Genomic DNA, 18,872 nt, shown 5'->3' with positions numbered 1-18,872 from the left:
ACTGGCATCTGACGTCATCCGCGGATAACCACCAATCATCAGAGACCTTCCCCCTAGCCCTTCCGCATAAACTGTTACATAAAAAGAGGAGACCGCGTTCTTGTTCTGCTCTTGCCAACGTTATCTCATCATGCCTGACCCGGCCAAGTCCGCTCCCGCCCCGAAGAAGGGCTCCAAGAAGGCGGTGACCAAGGCGCAGAAGAAGGACGGCAAGAAGCGCAAGCGCAGCCGCAAGGAGAGCTACTCCGTGTACGTGTACAAGGTGCTGAAGCAGGTGCACCCCGACACCGGCATCTCCTCCAAGGCCATGGGCATCATGAACTCCTTCGTCAACGACATCTTCGAGCGCATCGCGGGCGAGGCTTCCCGCCTGGCGCATTACAACAAGCGCTCGACCATCACCTCCAGGGAGATCCAGACGGCCGTGCGCCTGCTGCTGCCCGGGGAGCTGGCCAAGCACGCCGTGTCGGAGGGCACCAAGGCCGTCACCAAGTACACCAGCTCCAAGTAAATTCTCAAACATTGTCAAACCCAAAGGCTCTTTTCAGAGCCACTCACTACAATCTACAGAAGAGCTGGTTCGGTTTTCCTCTAGCTGCGGGTGACAGATCATGAGGTATTTTGTTGATCTATTCGCTGAATTAATCTACCTCTTGGAAAGCTTTTTCATGTGAAAAGTACACGACCTACGGGCATATAGCTGCCAGCACCATATAGGGTCCGATCCTGACGTTTGAGGGCATAAGCTAGGTCCATAGCAGTGACTTGCGCTTTGCTTGCTCCCTGTAAGTCGTGCACAACCCGGATCACATTACCCGGAAATACGTTCAGCATCCACAGGTTTCTAAGAATATGAGACCAGAAATGCGTTTGACACCGCGGGACAGGCTTCGGATGGCGGATTTCGTGATAACTGGATGTTGGCAGCACCGTGCGGTGGCGCCCCCTTTACCTAGTCCCTTCCCACTCTTGAGCAACCAGGCATGATTTTGAGGCATGGCAAAGAACCCAAGGTAAAAACCAAAAACGGCACTAGGGAAACAAGGCTGACTTTTTTTTTTTTTTTTTTTTTTAATCTTTCCCACTAAACTAGAAATGAGGCGTGGGCGAGTTGGCTCATGCCTGTAATCCCAGCACTTTGGGAGGTGGAGGCGGGCGGATCGCTTCAGCCCAGGAGTTCAAAACCAGCCTGGGCAACATAGCAAATCCCCGTCTTTACAAAAAGTACAAAAATTAGCCAGGAGTAGTGGCTCGCCTGTTGTCCCAGCTACTTAGGAGGCTGATTGCCGTGGTCCGGCCGCAGCAAGGACCAAGGGGTCCCCGAAGGTGGGCTAGGCGTCCGCGCTGGGTAGCAGAAGAACTACACGACTCGAAGGCTGTGTGAAATCTGCTCTGATTTATTGTGAGTGACAGTTTTTATATTTTTATTTTTGGTTTAGATACAGGTCAAGCAGGAAGTTATTTAGGTCATCAGACTTTTGCAGTTACAGCTAGACATTAAGTAGACAAAAATTGTTTTTGTTTTACTGATTCATAGGTATAAAAAGTTCATCGGAATAGTTTTTTTCAAAGATAGTTCTGGGAAGGAATTTTCTAATTACTGTCTTGTCCTATTTACATGTTAATGTGGAACTTTTATGATCTCGATTAAAGGGGTAATGAGTGCATGACCTGTCAGGTGATAGACACTGATGTCAAGCTGAACTTCGTGTACCCCTGACCATGCTTTGTGTTTTTTATCCTGTTCCAAATTTTTTATGTCCTGTTTAATTTTCTCATCCAAGTCTCCTTCTCCTTGGAAACACTTCTTAAAATATTTTTCTAATTGTTTCAGAATGGATAGTTTCTGTTCTTTAGTGCGTAAGCACCAGGGGGGTCCTGATCATGCTAAGCGTTCCATAAAGTTTAATGTGTGATAAGGAACATGGATACTGTCTTTATTAATCATTCTTATCCCATTTTCATTATAAGCTCCTGTGTAGGGTAGGGGTGGTTCTGGGAACCTAATTACTTTGCTGTTAACATTGGCTCCCTTATGGGGATACTATAATTTTCCATGTATTTTATAAGCTACCCAGGGTGGTCCTTGAACGGTGGGGAGTAGATTTTTATATTCATGCTTCATTACTTGTTTTTCTATTCTTAGGGTGGGTGAGGGAGTGACTTTTTCCTGTAGAATTTCTGCCTGTTGTAAATTTAACATAAATTGCTTAATGGTATTTCCTGGCTCAAATTCTTTTCCTATTACATTTAGGATGCTGTGACGGTATTCTGGACATTTGGTGGTCGTGGGTGTGTTTGTTGGAGAGGGGTTTTTCAGCATTGTGTTAGCTGAGTAATTAATTTTCTGATTAGCAAGAAAGTAGATTAGGCAAACAATTCCTAGGAACCCTCCCACATACCCAAGAAAATTAATCCCCATGCCTCGTCCTTTTCCCAGAAGAAGCTTTCCTTGAAGCCCTCCTCTCCACATCTGGACCTTGTTATGCAATATGGTTGGAAAAGGATGCGGCAGCTGATGTGGGAGGATGGCTTGAGCCTGGAAAGTGGAGATTGCTGTGAGCTGAGATCGCACCACTGCACTCCAGCCTGGAGGATAAAGTCAGACCTTGTCTCAAAAAAAAGAAAGAAAGAAAGAAAGAAAGAATAGTAATCAGTAAAAGGTTAACACCTTGCCTTCTATTTGCCAATAACTTTACTATCAAAAGATGCCAAAGTAGATTTTTAAATGTTTTTCTTGCTGTCACTCAAACCCAACTGTTTTTCATATACTGTTTACCATCTAATTTACTAACATTTTATTAAGTATCTGCTATTCATCATAGGCCAGTCATAGTATTCTGCTACAGAAATGGAAAATCCTGAATAAGGCTCCCAGACCTTAATCCTCAATCATTGCTGGCGCCTCCGCAAATTGGTAGCGCTTTCATAAAGGAAAATTTGGTAATCTCAAAATTTTAAAATGTACCTATCTTTAGATCAGAAATTTTACCCCTAGGAAATTACCATTTATGAAATATGCAAAATAACATGTACAGGGTTTTGAGTAGCAAAATTTCTAGTATAAGACTAGAAGCAATTTGACTGATTAGCAGTTACTTACAATACATTCTATTTAGAAAAAAAAGCCTGCTTTTTATAATTATTTATTGCTTATTATATGCCTGATAAATGACCTAAAAAGCTCTCTACATACAGTAAATCATTTAACTTTTATAACAACTTTATGATAAATTACTATTTTTATATCCATTTTACAGAACATAAAATGGGGGTTCAGAGAGTTTGCATGAATTGCCTGAAGTGTGAAATTGTACAGTGTGAAAGTTGTCAATCCAAATGAAATCACTAATGTTAAGAAAATTCTGACAGAGCCAAGAAAGGCCATGAAGAGAAGGTTCTCATGCTTGTATGCCCAATAACAGGATTGAGTTGGTTCAGGTGTACATGTGTTGAAATAGACAAGTCTGCGCCCTGGAGCCCTCGCAAAGATCCTGAACCGGCATCTCTCCTTCCTGGACAATTTCCCAGGAATTCAGAGTCTGGCTCAGCTCTAGTTTGGAGGCCAGCAAATAAATTTTGAATGGAAAGACGAATTCAGACCATTTCTGGAGTGACAATAGCACCCATGAGCGAGGGCTCTAAGTTTTCGGGCCACTTTCAGGTTTCTAAGGATAACGCTAGTCTCCATGACCCTGCTGAGCCTCTAGGAAAATTTGTATTTGAGGGAGGCTGTGTCATAATATCTGGTCTGAGTGAGGCCTCTTTGGATTTGGAGGGGCTTTCCTATGGGTCAAGATGGCCAGGGGCAGACCTATGTTATTTCTAGTTAAATAATTATAAGCTTGCTTTGCTTGCTGTACACTTAAGTTTATACCCTGACTAAGCTATATCAAATATTGGTGCAGTAAAATAGAAGCCAAGGGGCAACAGGAGGCCTAAGGTAAAGACTATCTGAGAGCGCTGTAAAACCTGGAACACCACGGGGTGGTTGCAGAGCAGAAAGCACTGCTTTGGTCCCATGAATGCCTTCTCAACATAGTTTGCACGAGGGTCTCGTAAAGAGGGCTTATGCAATATCTCTGAGAAGCGAGGCGATCTCTGCTCACAAGATCTGGGAGGGTCTTTGCAGACAGGAGCTTGAAAGGAGGAAAAGGCTTGCAGAGCACAGATTACCAGAATGCTACAGGCTCTGCCTAGGTTCTCAGAATATGGAGTAATTGTAATTGTTCTGTGTCCCTAGTGCTCCAGAGATAAAAGCCCCAGGATGCCTTGCGTGTGGTCAAACATCGTGGTGCCTTATCCGCTTTGCTTCTGATGCAAATGCACCCAGGTAGCAACTCAGTGTTCTATGTTTGCGTAAGAATCACTTCTGCTACTGAATACTGCAGACCACACCGCTCCCCCTTGGCTATCTTGCCCACCTTAGTTTCAAGGCATCTCCCAATAGTTTCAAGGCCTCCCCTCATCATCCCTCCCTGCTCCCACACCCCTCAATTAACAAATGTATACACCTGATAAAAGCATGTGGATCCCAGAGCTCAGTGCCAACCTGGACCAGCCCTAGCGAGAGTGCCTTAGACCCCTGGATGCACGCTGTGAACTTCCACTCTTGTGTCTCTGTCTTTATTTCCTTTTCTCATTCCTTCATCACCGCCGGAACAGGGAGCACCATGTACAGGGTTGGGGCTCGTTCCCAGCAGTTTCCAATAGACACAAGATAAAAACTGAAGATTTAACGGAGCTTTCTTGTTAGCCAAGTTGGGCCCTGAGGCTTCAAAATATTGTTACCCGCAATCCTCCCCAATTTTTTAAAACTATGTACCTTCCCACACACAGTTTTCACAAACTAACATTTATCCTAAGATTAAGTAGATGCTTTTCTTTGTATTATAATTGTGATACCCTGCTTTTTGCCAGCTAAAAGTAACAACTAACTCTCCTTTTCCTGGCTAAAAGCTGTTCAGGCTTCATGTTAGCTTCTTGAGCAGGACAGATGCCATCTTGGCTTCTGCATTTTAGTAACCTTCTCCCCACTAAGTATGTAACTCCAGTATAAACCAAGGTCAGACTGACTCTGGGCACCCAGGAATGCCTTTGCTGATAAGAGGCTGAGTGAAGTGGTATCAGCAGAGCCTGGAAACACAGCTGCAGTGAGTGCCCACAGCCCGCTTATCTATAAATTGTATGTCTTCCATGACAGCTGTACTCCTCACACCTGGCACTGTTTTATTTCTTATGTATCAGTTTTTCTTTCTGACTTATTGCTTACTCTGCCTTGTGAAAACTTCGTTTCAGCTAGGTTCCCCTGTTCCTGAAAAATAGTGCATAAAAGACCACCTAACTTTTTCTTCGGGGCCGAGAGAATTGTGGGCGTTAGCCACGCTCGGTCGCTGGCTCAATGAAGGACTCATAATTCAATATCAGAGTGTGGCGCATTCCTTGACTCGTTCTGGTACAACATAATTATTGACATTTTTAAAAATGAAAGTGTTGCATCATTCTTGAATACAATGAAGATTATAAATTCTGAATAATGTAAGACAATTATTTATGAAAAATAAATGTATGAACAAACGCTTCTTTTACAGCCTTTAATTTTCTGTTTTCTCTTGACCCTCACTTGCAGGTGTACAACATAAAATAATTTTATGCTTAAAATTCTTTTAAGCTTTCCATAGCCTACTTAACTACAGCATCAACAACAAAAATAAATATGTACATTACAATCAACTTGGGGGATGGCATAGGCTTTCATTGTTATGAGTTCCTCTGCATTGAATCATCATTAAAATTATTACTTGTGGGCCGGGCACAGTGGCTCAAGCCTGTAATCCCAGCACTTTGGGAGGCTGAGGCGGGTGGATCACGAGGTCAAGAGATGAAGACCATCCTGGTCAACATGGTGAAACCCTGTCTCTACTAAAAATACAAAAAATTAGCTGGGCATGGTGGTGCGTGCCTGTAATCCGAGCTACTCAGGAGGCTGAGGCAGAAGAATTGCCTGAACCCAGGAGGCGGAGGTTGCGGTGAGCTGAGATCGCGCCATTGCACTCCAGCTTGGGTAACAAGGGCGAAACTCCATCTAAAAAGAAAAAAAAAAAAAAAATTACTTGTATACAATCAAGCATAGTAATAAAAATATGAATTTGGAAAGTAATTAGTAAGTAAGAAGGGGATACTAATTGGATATTTATCTAAATTAAACAATTGGGCTTTTATAATTAGTTCATGTAATTATTATTATTATTATTATTTGAGACAGAGTCTCACTTTGTCACCAGGCACCAGGCTGGAGTGCAGTGGTGCAATCTCGGCTCACTGCAACCTCCACTTCCCGGGTTCAAGCAATTGTATGCCACCATGTCCAGTTAATTTTTGTATTTTTAGTAGAGATGGGGTTTCACCATGTTGGCCAGGATGGTCTCGATTTCCTGACCTTGTGATCCACCCGCCTCGGCCTCCCAAAGTGCTGGGATTACAGGCTTTAGCCACTGAGGCTGGCATGTAATTATTGATAAATATACACATTGTCATGATAAGTCAAGTTTTTTTTTTTCTTTTTTTAAAGACGGGGTTTCACCATGTTGGTCAGGCTGGTCTTGAACTCCCGACCTCAGGTGATTCGCCTGCCTTAGCCTCCAAAGTGCTTGGATTACAGGCGTGAGCCCCCAGGCCCGGCCCGATAAGTCAAATTTTAACATTAATTTTATGCCCAATTTATAACTGCTGAGAAAATGCGTATTAGTATGCAAATAAATGAAAATAGATCAGATTTGTTATACAAATGTCTCAGAATTATTTCACACTTTCTAAGTTATTTGCCAAAAATCGCATAGTAATCCACAATAAATAATTACATTTTGCATTCTATCCCAGTTAAGAACTTGACTAGATTCTCTCTTAATTTGTTGAAAGCAAATGATTGGAAACTTCCCGACCTGCTAAAGGATAGTTAGATATTAATTAGATCAATTCAATTACCCGGGAAAGACTTCCCAGGTCTTTCCAACTGTCCCTGTGTTGGAGCCCAGAGCTTGCTGCACTTGGAGATAAAGAACCTTGGTGTTATTGAGAAGAGTGAGAGAAGCATGGGTTTTGTTTCCTTTTTGAATATAATAAAGGACATTAGAAAATGCACACCTCGATAACAGGAGTGTTCTCAAACAGATCAATTTTAGATAAAATCTACATGGTGATAGGAAACTGGTCACCTAGGCAACCTGGGATCTTGCACTTTTAAAAATTAGGCCCTCCCGTGTTCCCTTGGGAACTGCTGCAGTAGACCACTGGACCTCACTCCCTGAAGAGTAGATATCCACCATCTAGCATGTCTCCCTACTTTGTGGTACCCATACTCCTTAGGGATAGGTGGTATTGACTAAGTAATTTCGCCATGGCACTTGGTTAATAAGTAGCCATGGCATATGAAAGTCATCCCATTGCTGCCTTTGGAAATCAGAATTGAAACATTTGAATTGTGCCTTTGTAATTAGTGGAGTGAGAGGGACAGGTTTAACTAAACTCTGAGTAACACTAGAAAATATATTAAGTATGTACATTAACAGGGCAAAGGAAACTTACTATGTGAACTACATATACAGTGTTTATGTGAAAGGGCATTTCATGACATCCCAAATCATTTCTAATTTGTGAAAAAAAAGTCTTACTTCTGAGCACCTTTGTGAGGGTCTGCCCTGCCATAAAAAAAAAGTTTCTGTTACAAGCAAGAAAATGGAGCTCACTTCTAGCTAAACACTTTAGAAGAAAAAGGACAGTGACACTTGTCAGTTGATTCGAAACCAAAAAAAAAAAGTCAACTATATTTTTTAAAAAGCAGATTAACCAGTAATGAAATTTTCATATATACAGCATAGATTTAAAAAAACCATATGACTGACCCAGAATAGAAAGGCATTGAAAACCAAAGAACTTTACATTTGAAAGCCTTCTGGTCTCCAAAGGAGGGGCGGAGCCTGGAAATTCCCGCATTTGAAACCCCTCCCCTGTGGGTGGGAGACCCTGCAAGAGCCAAGGCAGGAGGCTGAAGCCTCACCCTGTTCCCATATAAATAATGAAATAGAAAAGAGTTAGAGATATAATCACATAATTATTCACAAATAATCATAGATGTATATGTAAGGTCTGTTCTCGCAGAGTTTAAAGTGAAGAAACTGAGGCCAGCACAAGAATATCTGATGCAAAGGAATTTATTCAGACTCCCAGACGAGGTTCTGCAGCCTGACAGGAGGAACCAGAGAAGTCGCATGGACGCCTCTCAGACAGGGGATTTTATAGGGAGTGAAACAGCTCGATTGGTTGTGGGAGAACAGGACTGCTATTGGGTAAGTTACAAGCCTTTACCTAGGACTTGGCTTGCTGTTGGTTGGAATTACTCGGTTGCTATTGGTTGTTAGGACTTGGCTGCTACTGGTTGTTAAGATTCGGCTGTTATTGGTTGTTAAGACTCGGCTGCTATTGGTTATTAAGACTTGGCTGCTATTTGTTGTTAAGATGCTAGGGTTACCACACCTTGTTTGCATACTGGGCTCTTTTAAGGGAGGGTCAGGCTGTGTGAGCATGGGAGAAGGGAAAAAGCCTGAGCATATCTGAGCTTGCCTGAGCTAGTCCGGGCTTGTCCGAGCTTTTGAAAAGAAGGGAGGGGGGTCTGCATCCGTGCTCCCGGAGAGGCAACCGGCCTTACAGTATGTACTCAGTAAAACCTTTTAATTTTGCTGATGATTCTCAGGTTCACAGTGTGAACCTAAGGTGTCACTGTGAAACAAGTGATACTAAAGCAAGATGCCTTAAGCCCTCTGTCACACCTGTGTAAGGGCTGCTGGAGGGTGCCTCCCCTGTGCGGCAGCGCCAGCGCTGGGAAACCGCCCGCTCTTTAGCCAGCTAGAAGGAGATGTCCGAGATGTCTCCATCCCCGGAGGAGTTAGAAGAAAACTCCACTCCCCCAAGCTCTAGTGATGGGCCTGAGGGCCGTCGGGGAGGCCGCAGACAACCGGGGGCTTGACTGTCTCCATGTGATGCTGCGCTTCAGTGGTCACGCTCCGCGTCTACTTTCATATTCCGCTTCTGCACCTGGTTCCTCTTTTTCCTGAAAAGTAGAATTAGTAGAAGTAACGTAAATCCTAATGTCTTTGTTCTTTGTTGACAAGTATGGAAAAAGTGCTGATGCATCATGCTTTTTCCTCGCCTCCGCTACTTGAAAGACCTGCCCCGATCTCCGAGACACGTCATTTCCTTGACCCTATCACCGACCACCCATGACTCTCCCTGCCCACCCTGCCCCTGTTTTGTACCCAGTAGGAGTCAGAGCGTCCAGGCTCTCGGGCCACTGCCGGGCTCCGTTGGCGGTGGAACCCTGGGCCCAAACTTTTTCTCTTGATCTCGGGGTCTTGTGTTTTTATTTCCAGTTTCTCGTCTCTGCACCAGTAGCAAGGGGCTCACGGGACCCTGTAGGGCTGAACCCTACGCTCCCCTAGCGGACCCGGAAGAGAAGTTTCTTTAGCACAGTTAAAGAGGAGGACACACCGACAAAGGACTCCTGAGTGCTAAACAAAGACGCTCTGCAGGTAGGCTGGGCGCTTCGGGAGAGCAGCGTGACTATGGGTCAGGGTGAAAGTAAGCATCACGCTTATTTGAGTTTGTTAAGACAGCTGTTAAAAAAGTGCGGAGTGGAGGTAAGCGCTCAGAATTTGCTGTTGCTGTTTAATGCAATGGAGCAGTTTTGTCCGTGGTTTCCAGAAGAAGGAACTGGGGAAGAATGGGAAAGAATTGGCAGGGATCTAAAAAAGGCCTCCGAAGAGGGAGCCAAGCTCCCAGTACCGGTTTGGTCCGTTTGGGCGCTTGTTAAAACCGCTCCTGAGCCGTTTCAAACTGGCGATGAAGCTGAATCGGAGGAGAAATGTAAAAGTTTATTCTTGGAATCGGAGCCAGAGGACTTAGAGAAAGAGGGAATAAAAGAGGAGAGAGTAAAACAGAAACAAACAGGTTTTACTCGTCCTTCTGCTCCGCCTGCTGAGGTCAGCAAATGCCCACCTCCTCCTGTACGTTTAATAAACAGGAAAAGTGAACCCGTTCCAAAATGTGCAGCCCAGGTGGTGGGTACTATGAGGAGCCCTCTAGAAGCCTCTATTCAGAAGGCAAGGGCTGAGGGAGACATGGAGGCATGGCAGATTCCAGTCACCATACCTCAACAACAGGGTGAAAGCGTCACTTTTCCGGCTAAGTTGTTAAAAGAGTTTAAACAAGCCATCAGTCAATATGGCCCAAATTCACCATTTGTACAAACGCTGCTAAAAAAGGTGGCTTTTGATTATAGGTTCGTTCCATATGATTGGAACACGCTAGCAAAATCTGTTCTTACTCCCGCTCAGTTCCTACAATTTAAGGGGTGGTGGGAAGTTGAAGCTCAGGACCAAGCAAGATGGAATGCACAGGCGCAGCCCCCCATCCCTATCACTGTTGATCAGTTGACGGGAACTGGCCCTGGCTGGGGCAGACTCGATAATCAAATTGCCATGAGAGATGAGGCCGTTAATCAACTGCGCCTAGTCTGTTTACGGGCTTGGGATAGCATAAATGTTCCTGGGGAAAGATATCCTTCTTTCACTTCTGTCCGCCAAGGACCTGAGGAGCCTTATCCTGATTTTGTCGCCCGACTTCAGGAGGCAATAGAGAAGGCTGTCACGGACAGGTGCGCCCAAGACCTGCTCACGCAACTTCTTGCATATGATAATGCAAATGCTGACTGTCGGGCGGCTCTTGGGCCCCTTAGAGGAAAGGCAAATCTTGCAGAATACATAAAGGCTTGTCATGGTATTGGAGGATACCTGCACAAGGCCACCGTTTGTGCCCAGGCCATCGCAGGACTAAAAGTGGGAAAAAATATGCCTCCTTTTTCAAGATCTTGTTACAATTGTGGGCAATTTGGACATACAAAAAAGGAATGCAGAAAAGGAAATCTTAAAATGAGAACTCCCAATATGGGGAAGGAAAAGGATCCTGGTGTATGTCCTCGATGTAAAAGAGGAAACCACTGGGCAAATCAATGTCGTTCTAAGTTTGATAATAATGGGCAGCCATTGTTGGAAAATGGGGAGAGGGCCCGGGCCCCTCTAGCAACCGGGGCATGTCCAGCTCAGCCAATACCTCTACAAACATACAATTGTCCCCCGCCACAGCAGACAGTGCTGCCGTAAATCTCTGCAACACTACCCCAGTCTCTCTCCTCCCAGGGGAGCCTCCAAAGACAATTCCTACAGGAGATAGGGGATCTTTGCCTTCTGGAACCGTTGGATTCTTACTTTGTGAATCAAATTTAAATTGAAAGGGTGTTACTGTGCACTCTGGAGTAATTAATTCTGATTACACGGAGAAATTCAATTGCCTATTAGTTCATCAGTCCCATGGTCCATGTCCCCAGGGAAAAAGATTGCTCCATTATTGCTTTTACCATATGTTAAATTAAAAAATACTACAGAAAAAAAGAAGGAGAGGCTTTGGCAGCACTAATAAACAAGGCAAAGCTATTTATTGGGTCAATCAAGTTTCTGAAAAGAGACCTATCTGTACTATAATAAAGGAAAAAGTTTTGAAGGATTGGTTGACACAGGAGCTGAAGTTTCTTTACACCCTTGGATCAGCGGCCACAGCAGTGGTCAAAACAAAAAGCTCCTATCGGTATTGTGAGGGCAGGAACCGCCTCTGAGGTGTTTCAGAGTACCGTGATATTACCTTTCGGAGTACCATGATATTACCGAACAACCTATTACCACTCACCTTCCTGTTAATTTGTGGGGCAGAGACTTGTTACAGCAGTGGGGTGCTGAAATACCTATCCCACTGGATTAATATAGTGGCCCCAGTAAACATCTGATGAGAAACACGGGCTGTATGCCAGGAAAAGGTCTTGGAAAAGATGAAAACTGTGGGTAACTCCCCATATAGGCATCGAGGAAGGAGAGCTAAGCAGAATCCTGGTACAATTAGGGCCTGAAGAATATCTCAGTTTATAGTGTTACTACCCAGTTATTTCCTTTTATATAATCCTCTATATATAATCATATATTAGTTCATAGAATTAAGGCCTGAAGAATATCTCAGTTTATAGTGTTAGTACTCAGTTATTTCCCTTTATATAATCCTCTATATATAATCATATATTAGTTCCTAGAATTAGAGCCTAAAGAATATCTCAGTTTATAGTGTTACTACTCAGTTATTTCACTTTATATAATCCTCTATATATAATCATATATTAGTTCATAGAATTAGGGCCTGAAGAATATCTCAGTTTACAGTGTTACTACCCAGTTATTTCCTTTTATATAATCCTCTATATATAATCATATATTAGTTCATAGAATTAGGGCTTGAAGAATATCTCAGTTTACAGTGTTACTACTCAGTTATTTCCTTTTATATAATCCTCTATATATAAAATCATATATTAGTTCATGGAATGAGTGCCTAAAGAATATCTTACCACTCAGTTATTTCCCTAGATATATCTATATCTTAGTTCATAATTGGAGGAATGCCTAGAGTAGACATGGTACAGAGCATGAATTAAGAAATAAGCAGCTTATAGTCGGAGGAATGTCTAGAGTAGACACAGGGCAGAGCTTGATTTAAGGGAAAAACAGTTATACCAGGACAAGAATCCATGGCCCAGGCGGCAGCGTTCAGTATCGTAAAGATACCCGCTGTATGGCAGGCTTGGGGCAAGAGCCACTCCTCCTGATAAAGGAGTTGTAGGACCTTGCTCCAGTTCTTGTGGAGGGCTGCCCTCAGACCAGCAATCCCTTGAGCATCTGAGGGCTCAAAACCCCTCCGGATAATCGCACCTTGGTGACTGTGAAGTTTAGCAGCTCTTGTTACTGTGCTGGCTCAAAAAGCATCTTCCTATAGAATTCATTGGGAGCTGCCAGCAGGTGGGGGTAGATCCTGCCAGCTCTGTCACTGCTGTGTGACTTAAGCATCCTCCTATAGATATTATTAGGAGTAGCATGCTCATAGATAGAGGTATTGCACACTGCACCCTCTTTACTGGGCGTGGCCCACCTCCATGCCTCAGTGACCTAATGGGGGTGGACTCCTTACTGCACACGGCCCACTTCCTTGCCTCAATGACCTAATGGGAATGGACCCCTTGCTGCGCACTGTCCACCTCTTAACCTAGGTGACCTAATGGGGGTGGACCCCTTGTTTTATTGCTTATGACCCTATCACTATCCTTAAAGATGACTTCACTCACTACCCTGCCCCCTAACCTATACACAATAAATACAGACCCTTCTGGACATTCAGGGCCTCACCTGTCTCTGCTTTTAGGTGGCATGCCCCCCCACCACCAAGCCCAGCTGTGTTTTCCTTATACTTCTGTGTCCTCTCTTTATTTCTCAGATTCTGCACTTCTGTACAGCATAAGGGATACCCCTCCACCCTGTGGGGCCCTTAACTACAAAAATGGCAGAAGAAAGCTTTTAGAAATTCGGGGACAGAGACCAAACTGGACTAGGATATCATTTTTAGGAGCAGCCATTCTTGAGCCTCCAGCTCCCATTCCTCTTCCTTGGCTAACTGCCAAACCAGTTTGGGTAGAACAATGGCTGCTGAAACAAGAAAAGCTGGAGGCTTTCAAAGAACTTGTTCAGGAGTGTAAGGATGGTGGAGAGAAGGGAGACTAGACCCAAAGTCAGGCAAGCAGGTTTTATTCATGCCAGGCTGCTCCGTGACAATTAGAGGAGGCAGCTCTGAGCTTACAAAACAAAGGGTTCGTAAGGGGTGATGGGGCATGAGGGAGTTTCAGGACTGAGATCATCTATCTGCTGGTAACAGGCACAGAGATAGTTTGTCAACTTGTAACAGACCTACAATACATCATCCTGTGACTTTTATGGTGGCGGTTTAAAAAAAAGAGAAACCAGGATTTTTTACAGATATGTGTCAAACAGGAATTTACAAGTATAGATAACCAATACGTGTTTTCCCTGTCCTCCTGGAACTGACTGGATGTCTGTAATAAGGCTTTGCTTAATGGTAGTATGTCTGGCAGCCTTGATGTGGCCCCTTGGTAGGGGTTCAAGAATGCAGCTGCAGAGCAAGCAGAGTGGGGGAAGGGGACAGCTTGTGTGGAGCCGGTTTTCTGAGGTAGCTTGTCCCTAACAAGGAGCAATTACAAAAAGCACATATAGAACCTCCTTTTCCCCTTGAAATTCACGTGTATTTGTAATTACAAAGAAGTCAGGAAAACAGAGAATGTTAAGACTTAAAAGCTGTTACTGCAGTAATTCAACCCATGGGAGGGCTCCACCAGGGCTACCTTCTCCAACCATGACTCCAAAAAATTGGCCTCTCAGTAATAGATCTTGAAAATTGTTTTTTCACCATTCCTTTAGCTACTGAAGATTATAAAAAATTCACTTTTACTATCCTGGCAGTACATAAAATTCAGTTAGTTGAAGCAAAAATTCAGTAAGCCCAGGTAGAATGCATAGATCCTCACCAGCTTTTACAGATGTTAATTTTCCCAACTAAACGTTCCCTGCAGGAGTTATTGTTCAACAGAATAATTTAGTAGAATGGCTTTTTCTGCCTCACAATACATCAAAAGCTCTTACCATATATTTGAATCAAATTGCCATGCTCGTAGGACAGGAAAAACTGAACTACAAAATTACATGGATATAACCCAGTAAAATTATTGTTCCTTTAGACAAATATCAAATTCAACAAGCCTAGATTAATTCACAAAATTGGTAGGTTAACTTGGCAGGTTTCATTGTAATAATTGATAATCATTATCCTAAAAATAAATGTTTTCAGTTTTTAAAATTAACCTCATGGGTACTGCCTTCTCACTCAAAGGTACCCCATAGAAGGGGCTGTCACTCTTTACTAATGACTGCAGCAGTGGCCACGGTGCTTTTGTGGGGCTGCAACAGGAAGTGTGGCAAACCCATTATTTGTCAGCACAAAGAGCCCAGTTAACAGCAGAAATCAAGGTTTTACAAACATTTAAACAACTTGTAAACATAATTTCTAATTCAGCCTGTGTAGTGCAGGCAGCTCAAAATACTGAATGTGCTTTAATTCCGAATGTGACAGATGACCAACTTAATTTTTTATTCACCTCCTTACAGCAAGCAGCACAACAAAAAGTTTCCTTTTTATATCACTCACATCAGAGCACAGAACTCTGCCAGGCCCTTTAACTAAATTTAATCACAAAGCAAATGCGCTTGTCTCTATGGTCTTTACTAACGCCATCGGGATTCTCACAGAGGAGCCAGACCCACGGCCTGTAGGTTTTTTATACAAACAACTTAACCTCACAGTCCTGGACTGGCCCTCATGCCTACACGCAGCAGCAGCTGCCCCCCGATACTCTTAGAACCCCTCAAAATCACAGGCTCTGCCCCACCTACACTCTGTAGCTCTCACGGCCTCCAAAGTTCAGTCTCTTTTCACACCTCACACGCTTCCTTTTAGCCCCGCCCCTTCTCCAGCTTTCTGCAGCCGCCCCCACGGCTTAAACCACACCTCAGAAAGTCTCTGCTGCTATTTTCTGTCTCACTGCTCAAATTCACTGTATCATTCACTTTTACATGCCCTGCTTTTGTTTAAGTTGCCGGTTTACACTTTTCCTCCAGGAAATTACAGCCGATATTTCACTCTTAACCTCACTCCTGTGCTCTGCTCATACCCAATCTTGTTAATCAAAGTGAGTGGTTACTTATAACTACCACACGCTCCTCATACACCGTGAAAACAACAGCTCTCCGTCCACACAGGCACCCTGCCAAATCCGCCACAACCTTTAACAGCCGCAGCCCTCGCTGGCTCCCTTGGCATTTGGGTCCAAAGCCCCAGCCCCCTCAGAACACTTTCTCACCTTTTCAGTTTACACTTACAGTTCTGAGGGTGGGGGGATCCCATGGGAGACCCCACAAGTGCCGAGGCAAGGTTCTGAAGCCTCAGCCTGTTTCTATATGAATACAGAACTAGCAAAACTAGCAAAGAATTAGAGATATAGTTACATAGTTATTCCTTTATATAATGATAATCACATGGTTATTCATATTTAATCACAGAAATATACTCAGTATAACCTTTTAATTTAACTAATGATTATCAGGTTATGAAGCATGGAACTGAGGTGACATTGTGAACAAAGTGATCCTAAGGCAAGATGCTCTAAGCCCTCTGTCACGCCGGCATAAGGGCTGCTGGAGGGCGCCTCGGCTGTGCGGCAGTGCCAGCGCTGGGAAAGTGCCTCTGTTTAGCCAGCTAGGGGAGGAGACGTCCAAAATGACCCAGATGCCTCCTTCCTTGGGGAGTTAGGAGAAAACTGCACTCCTCCAAGCTCTTGCGGTGGGCCTGGCGGCCGTTAGGGAGGCCCGCACGCATCGGGGGGCTTGACTGTGTCTATGTTGTGCTGCGCTTCAGCGGTCACGCTCCGTGTCTACTTTCATGTTCTGCTTCTGCACCTGGTTCCTCTTTTTCTTAGAAGATAGAATCAGTAAAAGTAACATAAACCTTAATGTCTTTGTTCTTTCTTGACAAGTATGAGAAAAGTGCTGATGCATTAGGTTTTCTATTCACCTCACTTACATGAAAGACCTGGGCCCCTATCTCCAAGACACGTGATTTACCTGAGCCTATCACTGAACCACCAGTGACTCATCCTGCCTACCCTGCCCCCTGCTTTGTACTGAGTAAAAGTTAGAGTGTCCAGGGACTCAGGGCCAGTACCCTACACCGAGCTTTTGTTGGCAGTGGACCCCTGGGCCCTAACTCTTTCTCTCGATCTCTGTGTCCTGTGTCTTGATTTCCACAGTTTCTCATGTCTATGCCAGTACAGAGGGGCACACAGGACCCTGTAGGGCTGAACCCTACAGTTCTGTCTCAGCCAAAGGCTTTTTCTCCTCTGTGGTACTTCTTACCTCAGCCTTCCTACCAACCGGACAGGCACTTGTATCCTAGTTTCTCTTCCAAAATTCAGTTTGCCAACAGGGACAAAAGCCTCCCTGTTCCCCTTGTGGTCCTGACAAGACACAAGTGGGTCATTCCATCAATCTCCTTGTTTGTAGGGTTAGGAATTACTGCTGCACTCGCACAGGCACAGCAGGCCTCAGCACTTCAATCGTCACCTTCCGTAGCCTCTAGTGATTTCTCTGCTACCATTGCAGAATTAACTCAGTCACTCTTCCTTCTTTAAGCTCAAGTAAATTCTCTAGCTGTAGTTGTCCTCCAAAACCACAGAGGTCTTATTTACTGACTGCTGAAAAAGGATGTCTTTGTCTACTCCTAAATGAAGATTTTTTTTAATGTAAACCAGTCTGGCCTCATATATGACGCCATCAGTAAATTAAAAGACAGAGCCCCAAAGCTTGCCAATCAGGCAGATGGTTATTCTGGTCCTGGCTGGACTGGCTGGACACTCTAACTGGGAGTCAAATTCTTAGTCCTGTGATAGCATCTTTGTTCTCCTTTTGTTTGGACCTATGTTTTCCGATGAATCTCTCAATTCTTACAAAATCATATGTAAGCAATAACTAATCAATCAATATGACAAATGCTCCTTCTAACAACCCAACAATATCACCCCTTGCCCTGAGATCTCCCAGCAGTCTAAATTCTTTCTTATTTTTAGGTGTTCACACCACCCCCAATCCCACGCAAAGAAGCCCTGAGAAACATCGCCCCATCACCCCTCCATGACAGCCTTCCTAATATTCCAGTGCCCTCCATTCTTCATTTCTTTATCCTTTATATTACTCATATAAAAAGACAGGAATGGAAGGTCTGACTTGCGCCATAAACTGCTTGGTTATCTCTGTGACCTGCACAGATGCCCCAGATGAGTTCCTGGAAATGATCAACCCTTCAGCGCCTAACTAACCTGAAACATTCTTCTGTTGTTTGGCTAACCTCCTGACTCCACACCCTATGACCCCCTCCCAGCTTGGTCAACCTCATGACTCCACATCCTACGACCCCCTCCCAGCTGGAAAACCTATGACCCCCCTCCCAGCTTGCAAAAAATCATCATCTGTAACTTTCCACTGCCCACCCCAGACCTATAAAACCAACTCCTATCCCACTGCCTGCCCTTCGATGACTTTTTCATCCTCAGCCCGCCTGCACACAGGTGAATAAACAGCCTTGTTGCTCACACAAAGCCTGTTTGGGAGTCTCTTCATTCACAGCTCACTTTTTCACATTTGGTGCTGGAAACCCAGGACAGGGGTGCTCCTTTGTGGAGATCAGCCTCCTGTCCCCACCTCCCCTCTGGGAAGAGACCCACCTGAGACCTCAACACATCAGACCAGACCAGCAGCTCCCGTTTAGTGTGCTGAAGAGCTCCTGCCACCTTCAGATCAGGTAAGCAGTCTCCCCCTCTTTCTCTTTTCCTTTAGAGAATGGGAGATAATTCCCTCCCCCTCCCCACTTTTCCTTCAAATCCTAAGTAGACACGTCTCTCCCTCTTTCTCTCTTCCCTTTACATCTTTCTTTTTCTAGTAGAGATGAAGAGACACCCTGTATTCATGTGGAGCTGGAGGAGACACGTCTCTCCCTCTTGCTCAAGAACTCTGACGTCGGTCACGGACTTGGGAAGACAAGACTCTTCCCTTGGTGTCTGGTCAATCTCAGGATGCCTGCCTTGATCACTTTCCCACGTGCAGCCCAGGAATCGGTCAGGGACGCCTACTGAAACACTGGTAGCTGCTCACTCCTCCTAGTCTCCACTCTACTCCTTTCCTTAAAACTACCTCATTCGCTATGGGCAACACTCAGTCCTCTATTCCTCAGTCCTCACCTCTAGCCTGCATCCTAAAAACCCTAAAACTTCA

The 18,872-nt window shown here is 44.4% G+C and overlaps 2 protein-coding genes across 2 annotated transcripts; both read left to right on the top strand.

Annotated features, from left to right (window-relative positions):
* Positions 1-69: 69 nt before the first annotated feature.
* Positions 70-593, top strand: LOC105726424 (histone H2B type 1-H). Its single transcript, XM_012465888.2, has one exon. It carries the CDS (start codon positions 131-133, stop codon positions 509-511), a length of 381 nt encoding a protein of 126 aa, XP_012321311.1. The 5' UTR covers positions 70-130; the 3' UTR covers positions 512-593.
* A 15-nt stretch (positions 594-608) lies between these two features.
* On the top strand, positions 609-17,032 carry LOC135269251 (endogenous retrovirus group K member 10 Gag polyprotein-like). Its single transcript, XM_064363101.1, has 2 exons — positions 609-1,013; positions 9,426-17,032. Exon 2 carries the CDS (start codon positions 9,618-9,620, stop codon positions 11,211-11,213), a length of 1,596 nt encoding a protein of 531 aa, XP_064219171.1. The 5' UTR covers positions 609-1,013; positions 9,426-9,617; the 3' UTR covers positions 11,214-17,032.
* Positions 17,033-18,872: the final 1,840 nt, after the last annotated feature.

The sequence above is a fragment of the Aotus nancymaae genome, unplaced genomic scaffold (assembly GCF_030222135.1).
Source record: "Aotus nancymaae isolate 86718 unplaced genomic scaffold, 86718_ANA_hifiasm-v0.15.2.pri h1tg000051l, whole genome shotgun sequence".
Lineage (NCBI taxonomy): Eukaryota > Metazoa > Chordata > Mammalia > Primates > Aotidae > Aotus > Aotus nancymaae.
This window is presented reverse-complemented; position numbering and strand designations above follow the sequence as displayed.